This window comes from Cervus elaphus, chromosome 14, assembly GCF_910594005.1.
Source record: "Cervus elaphus chromosome 14, mCerEla1.1, whole genome shotgun sequence".
NCBI classification, from domain to species: Eukaryota; Metazoa; Chordata; class Mammalia; order Artiodactyla; family Cervidae; genus Cervus; species Cervus elaphus.
In genome coordinates, this window is record NC_057828.1 from 23,577,495 (window position 1) to 23,601,052 (window position 23,558).

General features: G+C 36.5%; 1 protein-coding gene across 6 annotated transcripts in view; it reads left to right on the forward strand.

The window, feature by feature from the left end:
* Window positions 1-23,558, forward strand: part of SPATA17 (spermatogenesis associated 17) — a 240,313-nt gene that overhangs the window by 143,818 nt on the left and 72,937 nt on the right. For 5 of the 6 annotated variants that reach the window (XM_043924404.1, XM_043924406.1, XM_043924407.1 and 2 more), the window contains 2 exons: window positions 4,285-4,488; window positions 9,500-9,648. In XM_043924404.1, coding sequence (XP_043780339.1) covers window positions 4,285-4,488; window positions 9,500-9,648 — 353 coding nt within the window. Of the gene's footprint in view, window positions 1-4,284; window positions 4,489-9,499; window positions 9,649-14,339; window positions 14,628-23,558 lie in introns of those variants that run through there. The other variant, XM_043924408.1, reaches the window with a different exon arrangement.

The window sequence follows — 23,558 nt, forward strand, 5'->3', positions numbered from 1 at the left end:
GCACAGATTTCCCAATAGTGTTGGTCACTCTAGAAAATTATTGCTGAAAATGAAGTCCCCAAAGCAAGCTTGGCAGTAGCCCTTCTAAGTTGTGAAAAATGTGAAAACGGAAAAATATGTCATAGTCCCTGAGGATTAACTTTTTACTTATTACTGTGACTCATAGTAATATTTTTTTTTTAAAAATCCACAACAAACCCTTAGTCACAAAGTGGCTTGCAAGTTAATGACATATAGCCATCGAGACTGTAGTTAAGGCTGTTTTATTTACTTAAAGAAAATAATAATTAAATAAATACTGTATTAATATAAATAGGGTATGTCCTTGCTATAGGGGTTGGGGGGTTGGACCATTTTCATTGACAAAAGTTAGGCGAATGTATTAAATTAATTTCTAAAATACTGACACCTTGAAGATTTTAAATGATACATTTTCCATTCAATTAAAATATATTTTCTATCTATATATGATTGAAATTGCAAAGAGAATACACATGAGGAGGTCTCCATATAGGTTGCAAAATATAATTTAAGAAAGCTATCATGTCTACCGATCTATTTGCATTTCCCATCTAGCCTATGTATACACGTGCATGCAAATGTGAAGGAGATCAAAGATTTCTAATGGGGTAAAGTTACTAGTGGGTTGCTGCTATTCAGGTAGATAGATATTTTTAAATGATACATTATAATCTAGTTACATTGTATGCATTTTACCATTTTAATCTCTAAGATTATGGAAATGATAAGCTCACAGACTTCAGTTAACTAGATCATCACAAAACAGAATTCTATTCTCTTGTATGTCTTTCATAAACTATGAAGATTTAATTCTGCTTTATGTCAGACTAGTCTTTTTAGTCTATTTAGTCTTTTTATACTATTATACCAAATATAATAGTATAATATTTATTGTTATTTCTCATTACAATTGATACATAGTCTCATCTTAGAAAATCACCCAAAAAATCATATTAAAATTACCATCCACTTAAAAGTTACTATCCACTGAAAGCTATTTTGAATACATGTATGTATAGATTTTCTTATATTAGCATCATTAAAAATATCTGCTTATGTGTCCATCTTGTTCTGTATTTAGTATTATAGTCAGAATATATTAACATGGCATTAAAAATGGCTTATACAATGCCTATAATGTTTTCAATACTTTCTTTCTTGTATGAATTATATAGGGAAAAATTCTCAAAGAAGAGTCAATTCAAAACATTTTAAAAATAGGTAAATATACTTACATTAACTTTTTCCTTAGCATAGGAAAAATTGAGTTGGAGGTGACTCAATAGGTCCAGAATTATTTGGTTCTAGATCACAGTGTATTCAGAAGCAAACTGAAACTGAAGTGTTAAGAAAGATGAAAAGGATATAATCTAAAACTTTAAAAGAAGTCAGTAAGACTTTGAAATAAACTTGAATTTTACTAAGATATTTATGTGGCTTGGGAAAGTAGAAGTAAAATAGACTTCATGGGCCTTCCTTAACAGTGCCTTGTTTCTCTTGATAAGCATTTAGCATTCATTTTTTGAGTATCAAGCACTTTGGTAGGCCCTGGAGATGCAAAAATACCTAAAACAGAGTCCCTGTGCTCCAGCTGCCTGCTTAGGGGAGACCCACGCACACAAAGATAATTATGAAACAATGTGATCGGCACTATCCCCAAGCAATTAAGGAAGCACTGGGGATAGGACATGAAACCTAGTCTGAGTTGATCCTGTTGTTGTTGTTTGTCACCAAGTCATGTCCAACTCTTTGCAACCCAGTGGACTGCAGCATGCCAGGCTTCCCTGTTCTTCACCATCTCCCAGAGTTTGCTCGAGTTTATGTACCACTCAGTGGCGCTCTCTCTGTCCTTTTCTGAATACACTGGCTGATACTTTGACAAGTCAATCTGTGGGAAAAGTGACCCTATCATGGCTTGATAATTCCCTTCCTTTGGTATTAGTTAGTCAGGTCAGTCATGTCCGACTCTTTGTGACCCCATGGACTGCAACACGCCAGGTTTTTCTGTCCGTCATCAACTCCTGGAGCTTGCTCAAATTCATGTCCATTGAGTCGGTGATGCCATCTAACCATCTCATTTTCTGTTGTCCCCTTCTTCTCCTGCCTTCAATCTTTCCCAGCATCAGAGTCTTTTCCAATGAATCAGCTCTTCACATCAGGTGGCCAAAGTATTGGAGCTTCAGATTCAGCATCAGTCCTTCCAATGAATATTCGGGACTGATTTCCTTTAGGATGGACTGGTTGGATTTCCTTGCAGTCCAAGGGACGCTCAAGAGTTTTCTCCAACACCACAGTTCAAAATTAGATAGAGGTTAATATGGGCTAAGCATCCTCATGTTTATGCAGGAGATGCAGGTTTGATCCCTGGGTCAGGAAGATTCCCTGGAGTAGAAAATGGCAACCCACTCCAATATTCTTGCCTGGAAAACTCCATGGACAGAGGAACCTGGCAGGTTATAGTCCATGCGTTCGCCTGGCATGGTTATAGGCCATGTGGACACGACTGAACACACACACACACACACACACAGGTTAATACTTACTGAAGAGTTAGACTGGAAATATAAAATAAAATATATTTTATTTTATGAAATATAAAAATATCCTATCCCCCAGGACAGCTCTTCAAAGGCAACTACTGTAGTTAATCATACTACTTTTAGACTTGCTTATTCTGAAGAGGTAAATATAACAACTAGAAATATTTATGAATCTGATAGTGGCTTAAGAGAAAAGCACATTTTTAGGAAAAACAGGCTAAATTTATACATTCTTTATGTTGAATGTCTACAGAACAACCAAACAAGTCATTCTGTCCTTTAAACTATAGGTTTTTTTCATGAATATGCATTTGTATATATGAAAGGAGTAAAAACTATAGCTCTATAAGGTTTGTGTATTCAAACATCATTGAATTTTCAGAAGATGGACTATAAACTTGAATTTAACCTTTACTCCATGTACATCTATGGAACCACTTGCATAATAGGAACTGTATTAAATAAGTGTTGACTATTTTGATGCAGAGTGAGACAAGGCCAGTCATAAAACAATAAGGGTAATGTTACATTATAGAACCATGTGGATACAACTCATTAAATAAAGGATGTATACATATAGCTGATCCACTTTGTTGTATAGCAGAAACTAACACAATATTGTAAAGCAATTATATTCCAATAATAAGAAAATAGGATATTATTTTGAATGATTATATACATAAACACAAACACACACATATATATACACATATATGTACATGCATATGTATTTTTACATATATACCATTTACATTATTATTTTAAAGAACTTAAAATGACTACCATTAGTTAGGTTGTATAGTGAATAATCATTCAAATAATCAAATATTTATTAAGTTCATACTTTGTACCTGAAACTGGTTCAAACATTATAGATTTGAGTTTGTATGTGAATGTATGACTTCTAGAGATGGTTAAATATACATATACATAGTTAATGGTTAGAAAAACAACATGAATGCCTTAAGGTCTTTCTGTTATTTTTTTCTCAGGTACAATTATGTCAAATATGTCATGTGTGGCAGAAACTATAGCTCAGTTGTTCTTAGTGTATTTAGTTTTCAACCATGAATGGTTCTGAAACTGCTGGCCTGGAGACAAAGGATCTTTTGAAATCTCTTTAGACAAATTGGACTTCCCTGTGGTTCAGAAGGTAAAGAATCTGCCCGCAGTGCAAGAGACCTGGGTTTGATCCCTGTATCAGGAAGATCCCCTGGAAATGGACTGGCAATCCACTCCAGTATTCTTGCCTGGAGAATCCCATGGACAAAGAAGTGTGGCGGGGTCCCAACGAGTCCAACACTGCGCAACTGAGCTACTGAGCGACTAACACTTTTTTTTTTCATTTATTTTTATTAGTTGGAGGCTAATTACTTTACAATATTGTAGTGGTTTTTGCCATACATTGACATGAATTTCAATGTATTGAAATGTATTTCATTTATTTTTATTAGTTGGGGGCTAATTACTTTACAATATTGTAGTGGTTTTTGCCATACATTGACATGAATCAGCCATGGATGTACATGTGTTCCCCATCCTGAACCCCCCTCCCACTTTCCTCCCCATCCCATCCCTCTGGGTCTTTCTTTCACTTAGATGAATCTGAAGTCCACCTCTTCTGTAGTTTAAAATAGTCAACTTTGTCCGGTTACAACTTTATCTTCCCTTTGTTTTATGTGAAGATGAAAGATAAAATCAAAATGATGTGGTTCTGCTTTAGATTCCAGGAATATATAATTCACCGTTCAGAAAAGATCCTGACCCATGGGAGCTGAGGCTCCAGAAGGCGAAGCCTCTAACGCACCGAGGCCCTAACCTGAAGCGGAAGCCCTGCGTCAGCCTCAGCAACTGGCTGGCCTGCACCAGCGCCCGGTCCTTTCCTCGGTCTGGAATTCTGCCCCCTATTGACCGGAAACGCTGTCAGGTACTCATTAATCTTACCTAAGAATTGTCCCAGTGATCGTATTCTTTCTGTGTGTGTGGGTTTTTTTGTTTGTTTGTTTGTTTTTTGTTTTTTTTTTTTCTAGTTATTGTGTTTTGTTTTGTCTTTGTGAATAGAAAGGAAAATGATTTTTTTCTGAATAATTTATTATTATTTTTTTTTGGCCATGACGTGCAGCTTGTGGGATCTTATTTCCTGATCTGGGATTGACCCTGGGCCCTTGGCAGTGATACCACTGAGTCCTAGCCACCGGACTGCCAGATAATTCCCCCAAATCTAATTTTAAATAATAAAAATGAAGTGCATTTTAAATATATACCAAAGAACTCTTCAAATGTTTCCTTGGTACTGAATTTTATTGTTCTGACTGTGAAAATAACACATAGAATTTGGGGCTAGAATGTATCTCTTTTATGTGACAATACTGTGGTAATGGCATTTGTTATAACGTGTTGTTGCTGGTAAAATCCTATATATCATCAGCCTCTCATCTGGTGGTTCTTGTAGATGTGTGCATACCAAGTTGCTTCAGTCATGGCCAACTTTATGCAACCCTATGGACTAGGAACCTGCCAAACTCCTCTGTCCATGGGTTTCTCCAGGCAAGAATACTGGAGTGGGTTGCCATGCCCTCCTCCAGGGGATGTTCCTGACCCAGGAATCGAATCCATGTCTCCTGCCTCTTCTGTATTCCAGGTGGATTCTTTACTGCTGAGCCACTGGGGAAGCCTGATGGTTCATGTAATCATATATAATTATCAACCTAATTTGGATGGGAGTCACTGAAAAAGTATAACTTGGAGAATTAGAGGGGGCCCCCAACAATGCAAAATTCAAGCAAAGACAAAGATATCTTCACTATGGATTAAGTAGGATATAGCAGGATCAGTCAATGACTTTCTAGGTCTAAAGGGTGGAATGGGGTGAGTTTTGATGATTGTCACTGTCCTGAAAGTCCCAGAGAACACCACTTCTGTTGCTCTTCCCCGCCCCCACCACTATTTAAACTGGACTAGACAACTGCCACCAGGAAGCATCCACCCGGAAATGGACTGACTCTGGTTCATGCAGCCAGGCTTCCAGAACTGCTACCGACTTGCCCCTGTGTATCCATCACTGTACAAGTTACTGCAAAGTCTGATGGCATCAACCAACACACACGTTTCTTTTCTCAGTTTCCGTGGGTCAGCGTTGCAGGTACAGCTTAGGTGAGTGCCTCTGACTGAAGACCTCTCATGAAGTTGCAGTCAGGGTGCCAGCTGGGGCTGTAATTTCATATCAGAGCTCAGCAGCGGGTGGGAGGAGAGGAGGGTAGGGAGATCCTCTCCCAAGGTCACTCACATGGTTCGTGGTTGTTTTCCTGTCTCTCCTCACTCAGTCCCTACAGCACTCCCTTCCCTGGAGATCACAAGTAGGGCTGGAAGTGCCAGTCTGCCAGTCACTTGGTCTTTCTGGTGACCGGTGGCATCCGGAGGCTGAGAGACTTAGGGGCTCCAGCCTAAGTCATCGTATTAGCATAAACTTAAGTGTAATCTTGCCATGAGCAACAAACGATACTCCTGTCATTGGGAAATTGCAAAGATTTTAGGAGCTCTATGTCAGGAACCAGGGACAAAGACCAAATACTTCTTACTGTACCACGGTGGTATATATATGAAGATACATGGAAAATATATATACATTTACATAAAGATATACATTCTTATATATATGGAATACACATCTGTATGGAAGATTTGATTTTATATATGTGTATGTACATACACATATACATATATAGGTGTACACACGTGCACATAATCATAGAATACATTTATCTAACATACAACAAAATAATTACCCCTGCTAGTAATTTCCTTTCCCTTTCCTTCTTTTCCCATCACCTTCCTTCTTACCCCTGATTCTCCCCCCGACCCCCATCATACATTCTTTTCCTTCTTTCTCTTATTTTCCTTTCACTTTCTTTCTTCACTCATCTTCTCTTCCCACCTTCTCTCTTATCATCTTTGACTTCTTCTTACTCCCTTCCTTTCTTGCTTCCCCCCCACCCCGCCTTCTCTCCTGTCCTGTTTTCACAGGATGGGAAACCAATTTCCTGTACTTTCTTATCATAAAAATGTACATGTGTGACTGGGGACATACGAGATTCTATATGCTACAGTCCAAATAATAATATTTACACTCTGACAGTCTGTCTGTACTTGTGAGGTGAATTTCTTAGATGTATGAGACAATAATAACAAGTTAAATTTTTTTCACTATTATTTAAGCTTTGAGAAAAATTTATAAATATAAGATGACTATAAAGTAATGTGGGTTATTAAAAATGTAGACAAATTTATTTGACTTATAATTGGACTCACATTCTCAAATATTGGAGAGTTATAGCTAAGAGTCCAAGAAGACTTGCAGGTTCAGGTTGAATCCTGAATGGTCTACACATTCTAGGATTGAGTATTTGTAAATGAGTACAATGAGAGAAGCTGACGTTTGAAGTTTTGTCTGAAATTTGGGATGTCATCTCACTCCAAGTATGATTGGTACAAGTGATCCCTTGAGGTCTAAAAGAGCCTGTCAACAAAAACACAAGTCAGTAGAAGCCTTGGCACAAGAGAACCTTGAAAGTAGCTGTCAAGTATGCTAACCAGGAAGGTAGTCTATTAAGCTCAAAGGCAAGGTATTAATTGTCTAAGATATACACGTATGGACCAGGCACCGAAACACATAGAAAGATGGACATTATTAAGAACTGTGGTCCTGAAGATTCTAGTGAATGAGAAAAGAAGAGTGGGTCTATTTTTATTCTAAATTTTGCTTAAGTAAAATTTCTCCTCTTTTATTTCCTAATCTTGTTGGGAAGAGCAAGTTCCAGAAGAGTAGTAGAATAGGCCTCCAAATGGGTATGTATTGCATTGATACATCAACAAAGGTCAGAAGGCGGGATTTAACCACCAAAAAGACTTTACCCCTTGTGAACACCAGTTCCTTCAAAGTCATAGCCTTGGCTTTTTGTTTATATATTAGATGCTACCATTGTTCAAAATCTTTTTCAAACTTCTCTCAAAACTAGGAGTAGTAGAATAATAATAATTAAGCTAGTATTACAATTTTAGTGTATTTATTATTAATATGTTCTAAGTACAATGCTGAGTGTTACTTATATTGTCTTGCATTATCTCAAGAGCAATTTTGTGAGATAGTTATTATTCCACCTGAACATTTGAAGAGAAAGGGTCTAGAGAAGTAATTTGCCCCTGAGAGCACAACCAAATATTGTTCAAATCACAGAATTTGTCAAGTGGAGGATTAAAAATCTAAACAATACCCTTATTTGAGTTCTTAATTGTGAACTTGTCATCATGTTACTGTATCTTTAAAAAGTAAAGTTCCAATAAAAATCCATTAACTACTTTCAAATATAGCAATCCTCCTGTCCAGCTGTGAAAAGTACTAGATGATACTTATTTGCCATTTGTGTTATTTACGGTCCATGACTTTTATGGTAACTGGTTCCTATTATTGGTTTCTATTAATGTAAAACATAAGTGAACATAAATGAGGCGTGAATCATTTCTTTTTATTAGCCCCACAGTCTTCACTCAGTGCTTGCAGTAACTCCAGCTGTGTCTTGTTAGTGATAACCTATTTAAAGAAGAGATCTTTAAGGATAAGGGATATGACTAGAAATCTTTGTCCATTTTATATCACTTCCGCACAACAATGGTAGTGAAAACAAAATGTAATCGATTGCACAGCACCATCTTGAGCTGCTTCTGTTTTGTAGTGTGTTTCATATGATACTAACTAGACAACCAGTAGCTTCTAGTAACTACTGTAAGTAACTGCTAATTTAAAGGTGCAATATGGTGTAAATCACTTCATACCATTGCAGCTTAAGGACTTTGCTATATATTTGTCCCATTCTATGACAAATCACAAATATTTTATTTGTGACTAAATAAAATTATTTAAGGGGATAAATGACCACTTTCCATGCATCTGTGAAGATAATTTCCTTCATTATCCAGTGAAATTATTCATATTTCTGATTCTTCTAAAATTAGATCCAACAATTATTAAGCAATAAAATTTAAAATTTTATATAAAAACACTTAAAATGATTTAAAATATGGCCCTTCCATATTTGGAGGGAGGTCACCAAGTTTAAGATTTGGCATTCGCCTAAAAACTTTATTTTAATAAAAAAAAAACTTGCCATCCTATTTCTATCTGTTTGAAAGCTGTGCCCAAGAATCTTTCCTACTATTTTTGCTTACTCAAAAAGGGAGCAAATTCTTTTTAAATTATGAGAAATGGACTTTTTAAAATTAGAAAACAAAGCAACTTTTATAACTGCAAGTTAACTAATTCTTGTATGAAAACTTGTAAGTAGGGGAAATTCTGCCTATTTCAAACATTTTTAATATAATCACTTGAACTTGTCTGAACGTTTCCCTGGTAGCTCAGATGGTAAAGCGTCTGCCTATAATGCGGGAGACTTGGGTTCAATCCCTGGGTCGGGAAGATCCCCTGGAGAAAGAAATGGCAGCCCACTCCAGTATTCATGCCTGGAAAATCCCATGGACCGAGGAGCCTGGGGGGCTACAGTCCCTGGGGTTGCAAAGAGTCGGACACGACTGAGCGACTTCACTTTCTTGAGGATGAGATGCTCTTACCTCATGTGTTTCCTAATTCAGACAAGAATAAGTTCATCTTTAAAAATAATTTAGAGTCTTGGAGAGGGAGGCGGGAGGGGGGATCGGGATGGGGAACACATGTAAATCCATGGCTGATTCATGTCAATGTATGGCAAAAACCACTGCAATATTGTTAAAAAAAAAAAAACTAATAAAATGTCAGGAAGAATTTTAAAAAAATACATAAATAAAAATGAAAATAATTTAGTAAATAAAATGCTACTTGCTTTTCTTTGTAGATATTCAGTAGGCTTGATCATAAATCATAAAATAGTTACGTCCTCCTGTCTTGTCAGGGACCATTCCGCGACATCTCGGAAGTATTGGAACAGCGCTACAAGCCTCTGGAACCGACACTGCGAGTGGCAGAACCCATCGATGGGCTAACCGAGGCCAGAGCACAGCTCCAGAAGCAGGAAAGTGCGCGAAATGTGAATGACAATATGTAAGTTCTTAGCTTAAAAGAAGTAACTGTACCATATTTGATCCCTTAAGTTTTTAGAAATATTTTCTATTTGCTAACCTTTTATTTGTGTTAAAAGGTAAAACCACCCCTGACATATTCAGAGACATCCATTTTTCAATATGCAAGTGTTGGTATTGATGACAATGTTAATTTTATACACACATGTATTATGCAAATACATATATATTGCTCAGGGGAAGAAAGAAAAGATTGAATGGCATTTTAAGGGGATAAGTGATCACTTTCCATGTATCTGTGAGGATAATTTCCTTCATTATCCAGTGAAAATATTCATATTTCTGCTGTTTCTAAAATTAGATCCAACAGAACAAAAACATTTTTCTTAAAGTGAGCTAAATTTTATTTTGATACATTGATATGAAATTGTCATTTTAATAAGTCAGGTGCATTGTAAGAGTTTAGTTTCTTTACAGTGAAGAAGATGATTGAGAAAGATAAAGGACAATCTAAGAGCATATACAATTTTAAATTATTATATTAGCATCATTGATTTATGTCTCAATTCATATATCTTTCTCCAAAGTACTTCCTCTCACTTCAGGTATTTGTCATCAGTAGTTATATGGAATTTATAAAAAGACCATTTAAAATCTAGAAAAGCTTTTTAAAATTATTATTATTCTATAAAGTATCTTGAAATTATTTTTATAATATCTTATAATAATAGTTTACCATTATGTATAATAAATAATAAAAGGCAATTATTATATTATTGTAATTTAAGTTATTTTAATTATTATAACTTAATATAATGTATTATAAATAATTAGGTAAGTTAACTACATAATATATGCTGCAGTTGCTTACTTATATAATATGTACTAATCATATTACATGTTATATAATAATAATTTATAAAATGATTATTCCAAAATATATTACAAAGTGTGCTTTGGCATATAAAGAAACTAGAATTGCCTCTTATCCAGCACAGTGGATTTTGGATAGTTTTATCAGTCAAAAGGGATATATAATATGTTTTATTTTAATCATGCATTTCTAAAGAGACTCTTGAAAGCTACATAATTTTGAATAAACTCATATGAAAGATAAAATGACAAGCATCTCAAGTAATTTTCATAAAGTTTCTCATTTTATAGTGATTACTTGAAGTGAGATATTTGCTGTAGAGCATTCAGCAGATTCTTTCAATAATTGAATATTACCCAACATATAATGAATAAAAAATAATAAACACTTTTCCCCCAATTATTTCGGGGTGGTAGATTTCTTTTAGTAAAGAGACTATAGAAGATTAATGCTGCTCAGACTCGGCCAAGAAAAATACGTGATTTAGTGATGAATATCTAGAGTTATATTATTCAGAATTATTTTCTATTTTCAGTAATGCCAAGGTTTATGAAATAACATTCACTTCTCGAACAAATAACTGACTACACATATTGTTTTAGTTGCTAAGTCATGTCCGACTCTTTGACCCCATAGACCGTAGCCCACCAGGCTCCTTCCTCTGTCCATGGGATTTCCCAGGCAAGAATACTGGAGTGGGTTGCCTTTTCCTTCTCCAGGCGATCTTCTAAACCTAGAGATCAGACTGATGTCTCCTGCGTCTCCTGCATTGGCAGGCAGATTCTTTACCACTGAGCCACCTGGGAAACCCAACCATACTGATATTTCTACAGAAATTATTGTATATCAAACATATTCAAGTGTCCTTTCTTAGTATTTTCCTTGATAAACCTAGAAAGAGCAGATATCAATGTCATCCCCAAAGAAAGATGCTCAACTTGTACTTTCTGTGGAATACTTGTAAACATTTTCAACCTCTGTAGTGTTGCTAATGACCATTTACTCTGAAACTTGCAGATTGAAAAGTGCTTTTAGGATAACCAACCAATCAGGGACAAACTAAGTTGGGAATATTAAAGAAATTACCTATCAATTTGAAGCTATCATATTTTTAGCAAAAAGCTTAGTAATGGGTTTTAACAACCAGCCTATGAATAATCCACTTTTTCAGAGAACTTCAGTATTCTTGCTTAGAGAAGAGGAACCTGGAGGGAGGAACCTAGTGGGCTGCAGTACATGGGGTTGCAAAGAGTTGGACACGACAGAGCGTGCGAACTTCAACTTCAGAGAACTGAAACTATTGTTTTGTAGCTTCTTTCTTTTGGAAACCATTTATGAAGGAGCAAAGGAGCGTGCAAACTTTAGAGAACTGAAACTATTGTTTTGTAGCTTCTTTTGAAACCATTTTGGTTTCCACATTTTGCATAACTTAATTGTATCTTGTGAGGCAAAAGAAATATTAGAAATTTAGGTTTTATGTCTTTAAGATAATAATTCTGGGATAGAAATTAGGCCAAAAGTCTACTCTTATCACAGAGATGCATAGTTTTGTTTTTTTTTTAATGCAGAAAATCCTTTTTTCTTTCCCCCCACTTTACCAATTTTATCTGTAAGGGTGATGCCTTTGTCATCCAAGGACCTTAACTGGGACCCCTCTATCCAAACTGGGAAAATGAAACTTTCCATTTCTAATCTTAGGGATTCAAAAAGTGGCATTTATCGGAGGACTTGATACATTTAACTGTTTCATTTTCATATCATTGTGAAAATTGCACTGTGGTAAGAGTAGAAAGATGGGCTTTGGGACTAGATCTGTATGAGCTCAAATCTTGACTCCATTACACAACAGCAGTATATAATCTTGGGTAAGTAATTTAGACAGTCTGAGCCTCTATTTCCCTGTCTGTAAAATGGGCAGAGAAATATTATCTTAAACATTGTAATGAGGATGGAATGAGATAATGAGTATGCCAAGAACATATGAGAGTCTTAATAGAAGATAATTATCATCATGCTTTGGTGTCTGCTCCAAGCATAATAGTTCTGCATCTAAGACATCAAAATATGTGAGTAGGAAATCACAGATGGCATAGATAGGCTGGGTTTCATCTACTTGCCCTAAGAACCAGAAATTAAGGAGGACCATGAGCAGAGCTCTTCAGAGACCAGACATAGAAGATTTCTCATTAAGCTTCTAGTTTGCTAGGGCAGCCATAACAAACTACTGTAAACTAGATGGCTTAAACAACAGAAATTTATTGTATCACAGTTTTGGAGGCGGAAGTCCTGGGTCCAGTTCTCAGCAGGAGTGATTTCTTCTGTCCCAGTCTCTCCCTTAGCTTCTGGTGATGACTGGTAATCTCTGGTGGTCCTTGACTTGTATCAGTAGAAATAGCACCCTGATCTCTGCTGCCTTCTTCACATATATATTCTTCATATGTATGTGTCTGTCCATATTACCCTTTTTGTAAGGACACCAGTCATAGTGAATTAAAGGCCCTTCCAACTCCAGTATGATCTCATCTTATAAAACCCACAAAGACTGTATTTTCAATTAAGGTCGCATTCTTTAATATATTCTTTAAAATAAACATAGAAAGTGGGACAATAATATTGTATATATGGAGTATGGAGGGGTTTTTTTTGGAAGTCATTTAAAAACTTTATCTGTTCTTATTACTAAACAAACTCTATTTTTCTCATGCCTTCTAGGAGAAAATGATTTTCCTTGTTCACATATCTATTTTTATGAAGTCAAGAAATTAAATAAGCAATTAGTAAATAATTGCTCAGTAACCTTTATGTGAGAAGCTCTCAGATAGCATAAGACATGTAAAGGAGTATTTATAGATTCAACAAATGTTTGCCTGTCAGGAATAGTTCTAGGCTCTTGGAGTATACCACTGAATTAAATAGACCAAGTCTCTACTCTTCATGAAACTTCTGTGCTTCTAGCTTTAAACTGAACTGAAAAACCTAATGAAGTTCTAGAGAAGTAAGCACTTGAAAATAGTCAAGCATATGTTAAAGAGAGTAAGTGCCATGATTTTTTTTTTTAATGTAGAATTTTCTCTATTCTCTGATAATCTAGGAAGGTATTCTTCACAGAAAAGGAACTTAATGGGTTCTGTGGAAAGGGTTAAAATTTTGACAGAGAAAAGAAGAGAAAGTAGTAGATAGATAGAAAGATAAAAATAGAAGATAAAAGATATATAGGAAGATAAAAGATAGTAGAAAGATAAAAAGTAGGTTGATAGTATGGGAAAAAATGAGAAGATCAATTTGACAGAAACTCATTTTTAAAAAATTAATTTATTTTAATTAGAAGGTAATTAGTTTACAATATTGTGGTGGTTTTTGCCATACATTGACATGTACACCCATGGCTGATTCATGACAGGAACTCATTTTTATGTGAGAGGCATAGAAAGGAAAATTTTAGAAGGCTTCAGGGCCAAGGATTTGAGGATTTATTTGTAGATAATGGAGAACTATTTAAGGCTTCTGAGTAAGAGGATGTTATGAAAATAATATGAATTTATTGACTGTGAGACAGATGTATTTGAGAAGAAATATGCTGGAGAAAAGGAAACCCACTAGGATAATACTGCAATTCTCCTGGTGAGAGGTGGAACTAAGGTGAGGGCAGGATTCAACAGTCAACTATTTCTCTTTACTTCCTTCTCCTTTCTATACATAATCTCTCTGAGTGATGCTTCTGTTTGAGAGACTTCAACTATAACCATGTGACCATGGTTTCCACTCTAAGTCTCAAAAATCTTTTTCCTACCTTCCTTATGTATATTTTCAACTGCCATCTTTGTTTGTGTCTCCTCCAGATGTCCCAAACTCAGTAGACCCCATGTTGGCCTGCTTCTTCTTGTCTTGAGTGTATTTCAGCACCACCTCTCTACCCGAGTAGAGACTTGTGAGTTACCTTGTTATCCCTCTCCAGAATTCTGTTGGTTCCCAAATCCTGTCTGTTCTACCTTTTATGTATCTCTCAAATCCAGCTCCTCTTTTCCTTTTCACTATTGATTTGGTTTAGGACTTGTAATTTCTTCTTTTAAATGCTATAAATCTCATCTGGTCTGCCCATGCAGTGCATCTGCCACAACCACACTAGAAAAAATTCAGCAAGTTATTATTCCCCTAAATGCTTTTTTGTGGCTTTTTTTTTTTAATCAACTAGAGGATAAATCTTAATTCTTTATTGCAAGACTCAAAGCCCTTCAGGATCTGATCCGGGCTTATTTCTCTAGCTAATCTGCCACCACGTTCTCTAAGAAACACTCTGTCCAGAGCTACTGGGCTATTACCATTCAGCTTTGTATCCATGCCCTCTTCTGTTTCCATTAAGGGGTTTCCTACCTCCCTTGGTTTACTAAGTCTGCTCATATCCACTTATAAGCATAGGAAAGAATTGTTTATTTACTTTTTAAAAAGTTCAGGGACTTGCCTGGTGGTCCAATGGTAAGAATCCACTTTCCAATGAAAGGGGCATGGGTTCGATCCCTGGTCAGGGATCAAACTACCGAGCCTGTGTGCCACAACTAGAGAGCCCTCATGGAAGATCCCACATGCCACAGCAAAGATCCTGCATGCTGCAACTAAAACCCAATGCAGCCAAAAATAATACATAAATCAATATTTTTTAAAATAATAAAAAGAGTGGAAAGAGCAATGCATATTTGATTTAGGGTTTTTCACAGAGCATTTAAAGGATTATTTTCAGATGTGAAATGAGACCATGCAAGTTGCCTAGATGACATAGGGGAAAAAAGTCATTATTAAGAAATGGAAGAAATGGAAGGCCACATCACCAGAGTCGTGTTTATTTAGTCTACCCACTAAGATAGCAGAGATGGAATGGAGTGATCATGAATCAGGTGATGTAGGCTGATATCAACTTCACTAAAGACTTATGAGCGGTGCTAAGATCCTGTATGTTAATACCTTCTATTAATTGTAAATATCCTGGCTTAATACAGGAGACTATAATTATGCAGACTACAACTATATCCAACATGGAGTGGAGTTAGGACATTGCAGTGGACGTTGGTGCTAGTCTCTGCTCTGATAGACAGAATATTGACCTCACACAGAGGCCACATCCTCATCCCAGGAACCTGAGAATATGCTACCTTATATGATAAAGGAGACTGTGGATGTGATTCAGGATTTAAAGTTGGAGAGATTATCCTGGATTATCCAGAGGGCCCAGTGTCATCACAAGGGTTCTCAAAAGTAGAGATTTGACTATGAGAAAGATCAGAGTGAGGCAATGTGAGATGGATAACTCATCTTTGCTTGTTTTGAAGATGGAAGAAGAGAACACAACCAAGAGATGCTGGCGGCCTCTGAAAGCTGGCAAAGGTGAAGACATGGCCTCTCCCCTAGAGCCTCCAGAAAGGATGCAGCCCTCCCATGCCTTGACTTGAGTTTTAGTTAGACCCACCCCAGACTTCTGGCCTCCAGAGATTTCAGACGATAAATTTATACTCTTAAAGCCACTCAGTCTGTGATAGTAACTTTTTACAGCAGAAATACAAAACTAATACAAGTGTCCTTCAAATCAAGGAGGTAGCTTGCTAGATCAGACTTTGGTGTTTAGATTAATTACAAACCTGAGCTAAATTTGAGGGAAGTCCTTAGATCCCCAAGGATTCAAGCTTCTTCTGTAGACACTTAGAGGATTAAAAAAAGATATGACCATGGCTTGAGTTTTCCTATGAAGAGAAGTTCAAGATTTAATCATATTGTAAGGCTAATATATATATTGGGCTTTCCTGATGGCTCAGATGGTAAAGAATCTACCTGCATTGCAGGAAAACTGAGTTTGATCCCTGGGTCAGGAAGAGCCCCTGGAGAAGGGAATGGCTACTCAATTATTCATCTATCTATCTCTCTCTATATATATTTTTTCTTTCTTTTTTTTTGGTCACATCATGTTAGATCTTAGTTCCTTGACTAGGATTGAACTCAGGCCCTTGACAGTGAAAACTCAGAATCCTAACCACTGGACCACCAAGGAATTCCCAGAATGTTATATTTTAAACTTGTGTAGCCTTTCATAAGAGCCTGAGTACAGACAGTCCAATGAAAAGGAAAAGGATCAATTTTCTGATAATTTTTGCAGAAGAGGCAAAACTTTACTTCTGTCCACTTAGGCTCTTCAACTGGGCCTAAGAATTAAATTGGCATAAGACTCCAATGCTGGGAAAGATTGAGGGCAGGAGGAGAAGGGGACGACAGAGGATGAGATGGTTAGATGGCATCACCGACTTGATGGACATGGGTTTGGGTGGACTCTGGGAGTTGGTGACAGACAGGGAGGCCTGGCGTGCTGCGGTTCATGGGGTCTCAAAGAGTCGGACATGACTGAGCAACTGAACTGAACTGAAAACAGATTAAAAGGAGAGAAGCATAAAGATTTATTTAGTAGAGGTTTTACAATAGCCCTTATAAAGACAATGAACACCCAAAGAAGTGGCAAACCTTATGTTCTTTTATATTGAGTTGAGCATTGAGAAGCAATTGTAAAAAATAACAAAAATATATGGGGAGTCCAAAGGAAGATAAAAGTTATTTAACAAGGTCTGTTTGTACAGAATTCTCTATGCTGTGACTTCACATGTCTGGTGAGAGGAATGTTTCTTTCCTCCTGGTTTAGGAAAGGCGTCTTTCATGTGGGAGTGTAATCTCCTGGTTTTAGGGGAAAAAGAGAGAGTAAGTTCGCTTTTCTTGTACCTGTTGTTTTTAAGAGGTTTTAGCTCAAAATAACCCTTGGCCAAAGTGGCCCATTTTGGAGTAGCATATTATGCTACCTTCATTATTCAGACTAGGTGAACAGTAGTGAGCTAAACTTTTTTTTTTAAGGACATTTAAAAACCATGGTGTATACATAGATGAGACCTGGTTTTATTATTTATCACTAACACTAATGATAAGGAAATTTAACGCATCTCAAAACTTTTTTGACTTGTGTGATTTTGCAACACTTTAGACCTTTACAATTTGCATACTTTCTGAACTGTTATTGTATTATGATAAACAGGGATTATCATACATTTTCAGATAATGTTTTCTTGACAATTCAACTTTTATTTGTAACTCTTCCATTTATTTTAATTACTAGCACAGTGTGCAACATTTGTTAATCAGTAGAGCCTTTTTAAGTTAAAATACTAAATTAGCTAACCCCATTAACACAGAATACTCCAAACAAGCAGTAATAGGAGAGGTATTTACTGTGCAAATCGTATTACACATGCGGGTGCTCTAGGGCACGGTTAAGCGTGATTACCCTCTTTTGATCCAGCATTCCTCTGCCTCTCCCAGCTAATTTCCAGTGGAAATTTACAAAGTGCTGCCTTCATTTTTCCAGCTTAATTTTTCTAATGAAGTTCTGCTACTTTATAACACTGGGGATACAGATAATAAGCCTGTGTATAATTAAGAAGTTCTAGAATTTGTCTACAAAAGAGTCCTTTATTACTTCAACTCTACACTGAGAAATACGCTCTCTTTGTGTCCACTGTTTCCTTGAAAAAACATGGATTTCTCAATAAGTGACCACAGAATCCTAGAATTCTGTTCTTACAGACACCTAAGTAAGAATGTTTATATTTATGACCTTGACATAATGGTGGTAACTTGGAATACTTTTACTGGTATTGTGAAAATCTTGCATATACTTTTGATATATGCAATCAGACAAATCATAAAAGCACACTTTAGTCTTTTTAGTTAGATTTTGTCATTTTATAAGAATTCCCCCTACTGCAATAGCTAACATACGCTAAGTAAACTTTTGCCACTTAGCTTTCGGTCAGTTTACAAGGCATGTGGAATTGCTTTTGTAAAAGAAAGACTGTCATTCTGTGACATACTCACATTCTTATATGGGAATGGCATTTATACATCCCAGACTTTGCTAGTTCAATAGTGCATTGAGGATCAGAAGAGACTTGAAGGCTCAGCAGAAGTATGCCAGGCAGAGCAAGGAAGGCGACATGAAGGATGTGGCCTGGACAAAGCCATCTCTGTGTCAACAAGTGCAGAGCTCATGTGGGTTTCATTTTGCCTTCTGAGGTGGCTAGTGATGCTTAGCGCAGAGCTTTGGTACTTTATGCAAAGTGGCAGAGATGAGAGGGAAGGTAGAGGTGGAGCCAGAGTATAAAGGATCATGTGTACCATGATAAAGTGTCTGGACTTCACTATATAAAACATGGTGTAAAAGTATCACAGTGTTTTAACCAATGGAGTGAAAAGGTCAATTATCTTAGAGATATCAATCTACTAGTATGTCCATGGTAAAGAAATGGGAGTCCTAGCATTTAGGGTACCAATGCCATAGTCTAGTTTTGAAATAAAGAAGACTTGCCCAGGAACAAGGACAGTGATAGTAGAGGGAAGAGAGAGGCTGGCAAACTGATTTATAGGTGGAATCCTATAAACCCTAAATCAGAAATAGGGGCCAACATGATATATGGATGTGTGGATATGTCGGGTGTGGATGGTGTGGTCAGGGGCATAGATGCATCTCAGGGCTTTCCTCAGTGCAATGAATAAAGATCCATTCAAGATGATTCAAGAAGTTAAGGATATGTTTAAAAGATGCATTGAAGAGTCTCATAGAAACCAAAGACAAGCCGGACTAAGGTGATGCCTTATGGCTGCAGGGGCGTCATTTTCTCTCTCTAGTGGCATCTCCACTTTTCTCTGTATTTCTGGCTGGCTTTATCTGTGGCCTTAGTTTTTTTCCATAAATCTTCAGTTTGCCCTTAGTTTTCATGGCCACTCCAGGCCTGATTCAGCATAACCTTCCAGCTCTAGAATCCACAGCTAATTCAGCTTTTCAGTTCAAATTTCCTGAAAGAGAATCTGTTCTGCTCAATTCATATCATCAAACTGTCCCACACCAGTTGTTGGCCTAAAACACAGTTAATGCTTAACAAATACATGTTAAATTAATGGACATATTTAATTAACCAATGAATGGATGACCACTGTGGGTGGGTACAGCGTATCACATTATAAACACAGTGTCTTATGAAAGTGTAGCCATGAGCAAAGATTTTCTCAGGTTGAGGAGTGCAGAGGCAAGAGGTCTTCTAGTACCTTTACTTGATAGCTTCTGAGTGAGGTTACTGGTCAGATAGTGATGTCCTTACTTAAGAAAAAAAAATGTAAGAAGCTCTGTTGGCATGATAGGGTGGAGGCTTGAGATATGACATTAATTTGTGGGCAGATCTATTTGAGGTGCCTAGTATTCTTGCCTGGAAAATTCCATGGATGGAGGAGCCTGGTAGGCTGCAGTCCACGGGGTCACTAAGAGTCGGACACAACTGAGCGACTTCACTTTCACGCATTGGAGCAGGAAATGGCAACCCACTCCAGTGTTCTTGGCTGGAGAATCCCAGGGATGGGGGAGCCTGGTGGGCTGCCATCTGTGGGGTCGCACAGAGTCGGACACGACTTAAGTGACTTAGCAGCAGCATTCTATATCTAGGTAGTTATTCCTAGTGAGCATTTGAAAATACTGTTCTTGAGTTAAAGAAAAACACTGTCTATAGAGATAAAAATTTAGAAATGATCTGAGGTGATAGTTAAATTCTTGGTGGGGGAAGCATCTTCCAGGGAGGGGAGAGACTACAGAGAGAAAAGATTTAGTACAGATTCCTGGAAATTGCTTTAATGTTAGGGCAGCCCAGGTTGGATGCATGAGACAAGCGCTTGGGCCTGGTGCACTGGGAAGACCCAAAGGGATCGGGTGGAGGGCAGTGATTCTTAATTAGGTTGCTTACCTGTATCACCTTGAGGCTAAAAATTATATACATATGCATTCCATAGTCTCAATCACAGCTATTTTGACTCAGCAGGCATATGGGTTTGAAATGTATGCCCAACCGATTCTAATGCATAGTTCTAGTTAAGGTAAGAGTCATTAATTCAAAGTCTGGCAGAAAATGAGTCAGTCAGGAAACTGGGTGAAAGCAAAGAAGAATTCCAGGAGGTATTTTACAAATTAAAGGAAAAGAGAATTCACTCCATGGACTGGATGAGACATGAGTTTGATCCCTGGATTGGGAGGATCCCCTGGAGGAGGAGATGGGAACCCACTCCAGTATTGTTGCCCGGAAAATTCCATGAACAGAGGAGCCTGGTGGGCTACAGCCCATGGGGTTGCAGACTCAGATGCAAGCATACATATATGAAATATTCTAAGTTTACATTTAATTTTAAAATTTAGAATATCAAAATATAGAATATTAAATGAAATTTTGTTGTTCATTTGCTCAGTCATATCCGACTCTTTGTGACCCCATGGATTGCAGCACGCCAGGCCTCCCTGTCCTTCACCATCTCCCAGAGCTTGCTCAAACTCATGTCTATTGACTCCGTGATGCGATCCAACCATCTCATCCTCTGTCATCACCTTCTCTTCCTGCCTTCAATCTTTCCCAGCAGCAGGGTCTTTTCCAAAGAGTTGGCTCTTTGCATCAGATGGCCAAAGTATTGGAGCTTCAGTTTAAGCATCAGTGCTTCTAATGCATATTTCCTTTAAGATTGACTGGTTTGATCTCCTTTATTTTCATTAAGATGAAATAATATTAATGTCATATAGATAAATATATTGGCACCATTTTTGTAGAATTTAATTTTTTTTTTTAATTTTTTTATTAGTTGGAGGCTAATTACTTCACAACATTTCAGTGGGTTTTGTCATACATTGATATGAATCAGCCATAGATTTACACTTATTCCCCATCCCTATCTATGGTGAAACAAATAGAATTTAATTTTAACTTATTTATATTCTCCATTTTAGAATCTTTCTGAAATTAACATACAATGAAGCCCACCTTTATATCACAGAATATAAACTGTTCTGCTTTTAAAGACATTTTTGTATATCTTTGGTACACTCACAATTTTCAAAGAATAACTAATGATGATTGAGTCTAATTTGAGAGGCAGTGTATCTTGGTTAGAGCCTCGAAGTCATTGACAGAGGAGATGCTCATTTATAAATTCTGAAGAGAGGTTGTTAACTAGAAACTTGTCAGTTGTTTATAGCTTCCAAGAGTGTTACAGTTGGACCCTGCAATTTTCAAAAAGTTACACTGATCGAAAAGTAGTTTAAAATGGTAATTATATCTCTTAAAATTCCAGATTTTCTGGCTTTTATTAAAAATTAGGAGATCTAGAAACAGCAGGCCCCTGGTCTCACATGGCAATGACTGATTAAAGTTTGCACTCTTAGTTTTTGCTTAATATGTGTTACTGCCTGACCTTTCCAGACATAGACATTGGAGACCCTTGTTCGAGATTATAAGGTCCTCAAGAAAGAGCCCAAGATTTATTCCGTACACTTGGTACAATCCTTGTCAAGCATTCTTTTAAATATATTGAACTTGAGCTTGAACTAGTTTTATTTGTTTTGTTTTAATCCATTTGATCACCAAAAATCATTCTCATTAAAAGAGAAATCAAGCAAGAGGAAATGAAGTCAAGTGTGACTGCTCTTTAATCTTTATTAGCATTATACTAGCAGTCCCAACAATAGGGCAGCCTTTCCTTTCTTTTCCCTTTTTCTTACTCAGAACAGCATTTTCCAAACTCTGCCTCTTGAACTCTAGTCTGGAAAATATTAATAAGTATCCTATCAAATAAACTTGGGAGAAATTATATTTGAAATAGTTAAACCTTTTTTTTTTTTTTTTGGCATTTACAGGGCTTTCCAGTCTTAAATATATTTTGATTTAGTGTAAACTTCTAAGAGGGGTCATATACTACATAGCATTTTGCAAACTTAATCACTCAGTTATTGCTCAAATATTACTGCAGCCTAATATGTGCCAGACACTGTGTTAGATGCCAAGAACAGGCAGTGAACAACACAGAGAGGTCTCCTGGCTTCGCAGAGCTGATAGTATGGTTAGCCGTGGAATCCCTTTATCCACAGACTGGTTTGGAATAGCTGCTCAACAAAGAACATTTGATTTTTTCTTAGCAAGTTTTTCTTTTTAGTGGCAGTTTATTTCATTCTTACTTTCTTAAGGATAGTTTGTGCAAGTGTTTCCCACAGCCTTATTTCTCTGTTTAATTATATGTTTTTTTATATCAATTATACAAGTCCTGAAAATATCTGAGCTTAAAACATTTAATGTTGTAAATGGCCTATTAAAAGAAGAGCCTGTGTGAATGCTATGTAGCTGGGGCATTTAAATTCAGTATCTCTTTAGTAGAGACTTTTCTTTTTTTGGTTAAGTTTCCCATAATTAGCTCGAGGAAAGTAAAGTCAACTCTGTAAAATATGTTTCGGAAAGTTGCACAGATGTAATGAAGTTATTGAATCAGCTTGCCTGGAGATTGTTAATAATAATAATAATATATCCAGGGAATGCTAGTCCTCTTAAGCTAAGAAAACTGTCAGGAGAAGGGCAAAATAGGTCTTCCCATTTAAATTTAGAAGTTTGTAATACAAGCTCACTATCTAGCTGAACAGATAGTCTAGCCATTTGCATTTTTTATATTTAAATATTATATCACCACCCTGGGGGAGAAATTTATGTTATTGATACTGCTGCTTGAATAGTTTATGAGTTTTCAATTTCTGCTATGAATTTTACTCTAAGTATGAAACACTTTTTATATATTAAATGCTTATAGCCATGGTTACATTAAAATCTCAACGAAAGCTGTCTTCATCCATAAATGGTCTGCCTAATTCCTATTTCAAGTTGTTACTCATTTTACAAACATCTCTTTAACCGAAACTCTACTAGATAAAACATCTTGATAGATTATTAGGCGATGTTTTTGAAATTCCTCTGTTGGTATTAATGAGCTATATATATTAGGTTTATCTGGACATTTATATTATTAATACATACAGTGAAAACACTTTATTCCTCATATTGAAGATTATAAAAAGATATCCTTAATTGCCAAATTCATTCTCAAACTTACATTATTCTATGTTACAAAGGGAAAAGGACATATTCAGTATTTTATAACCCTTTCTTATGAATGGGACGGACAGTTGACCT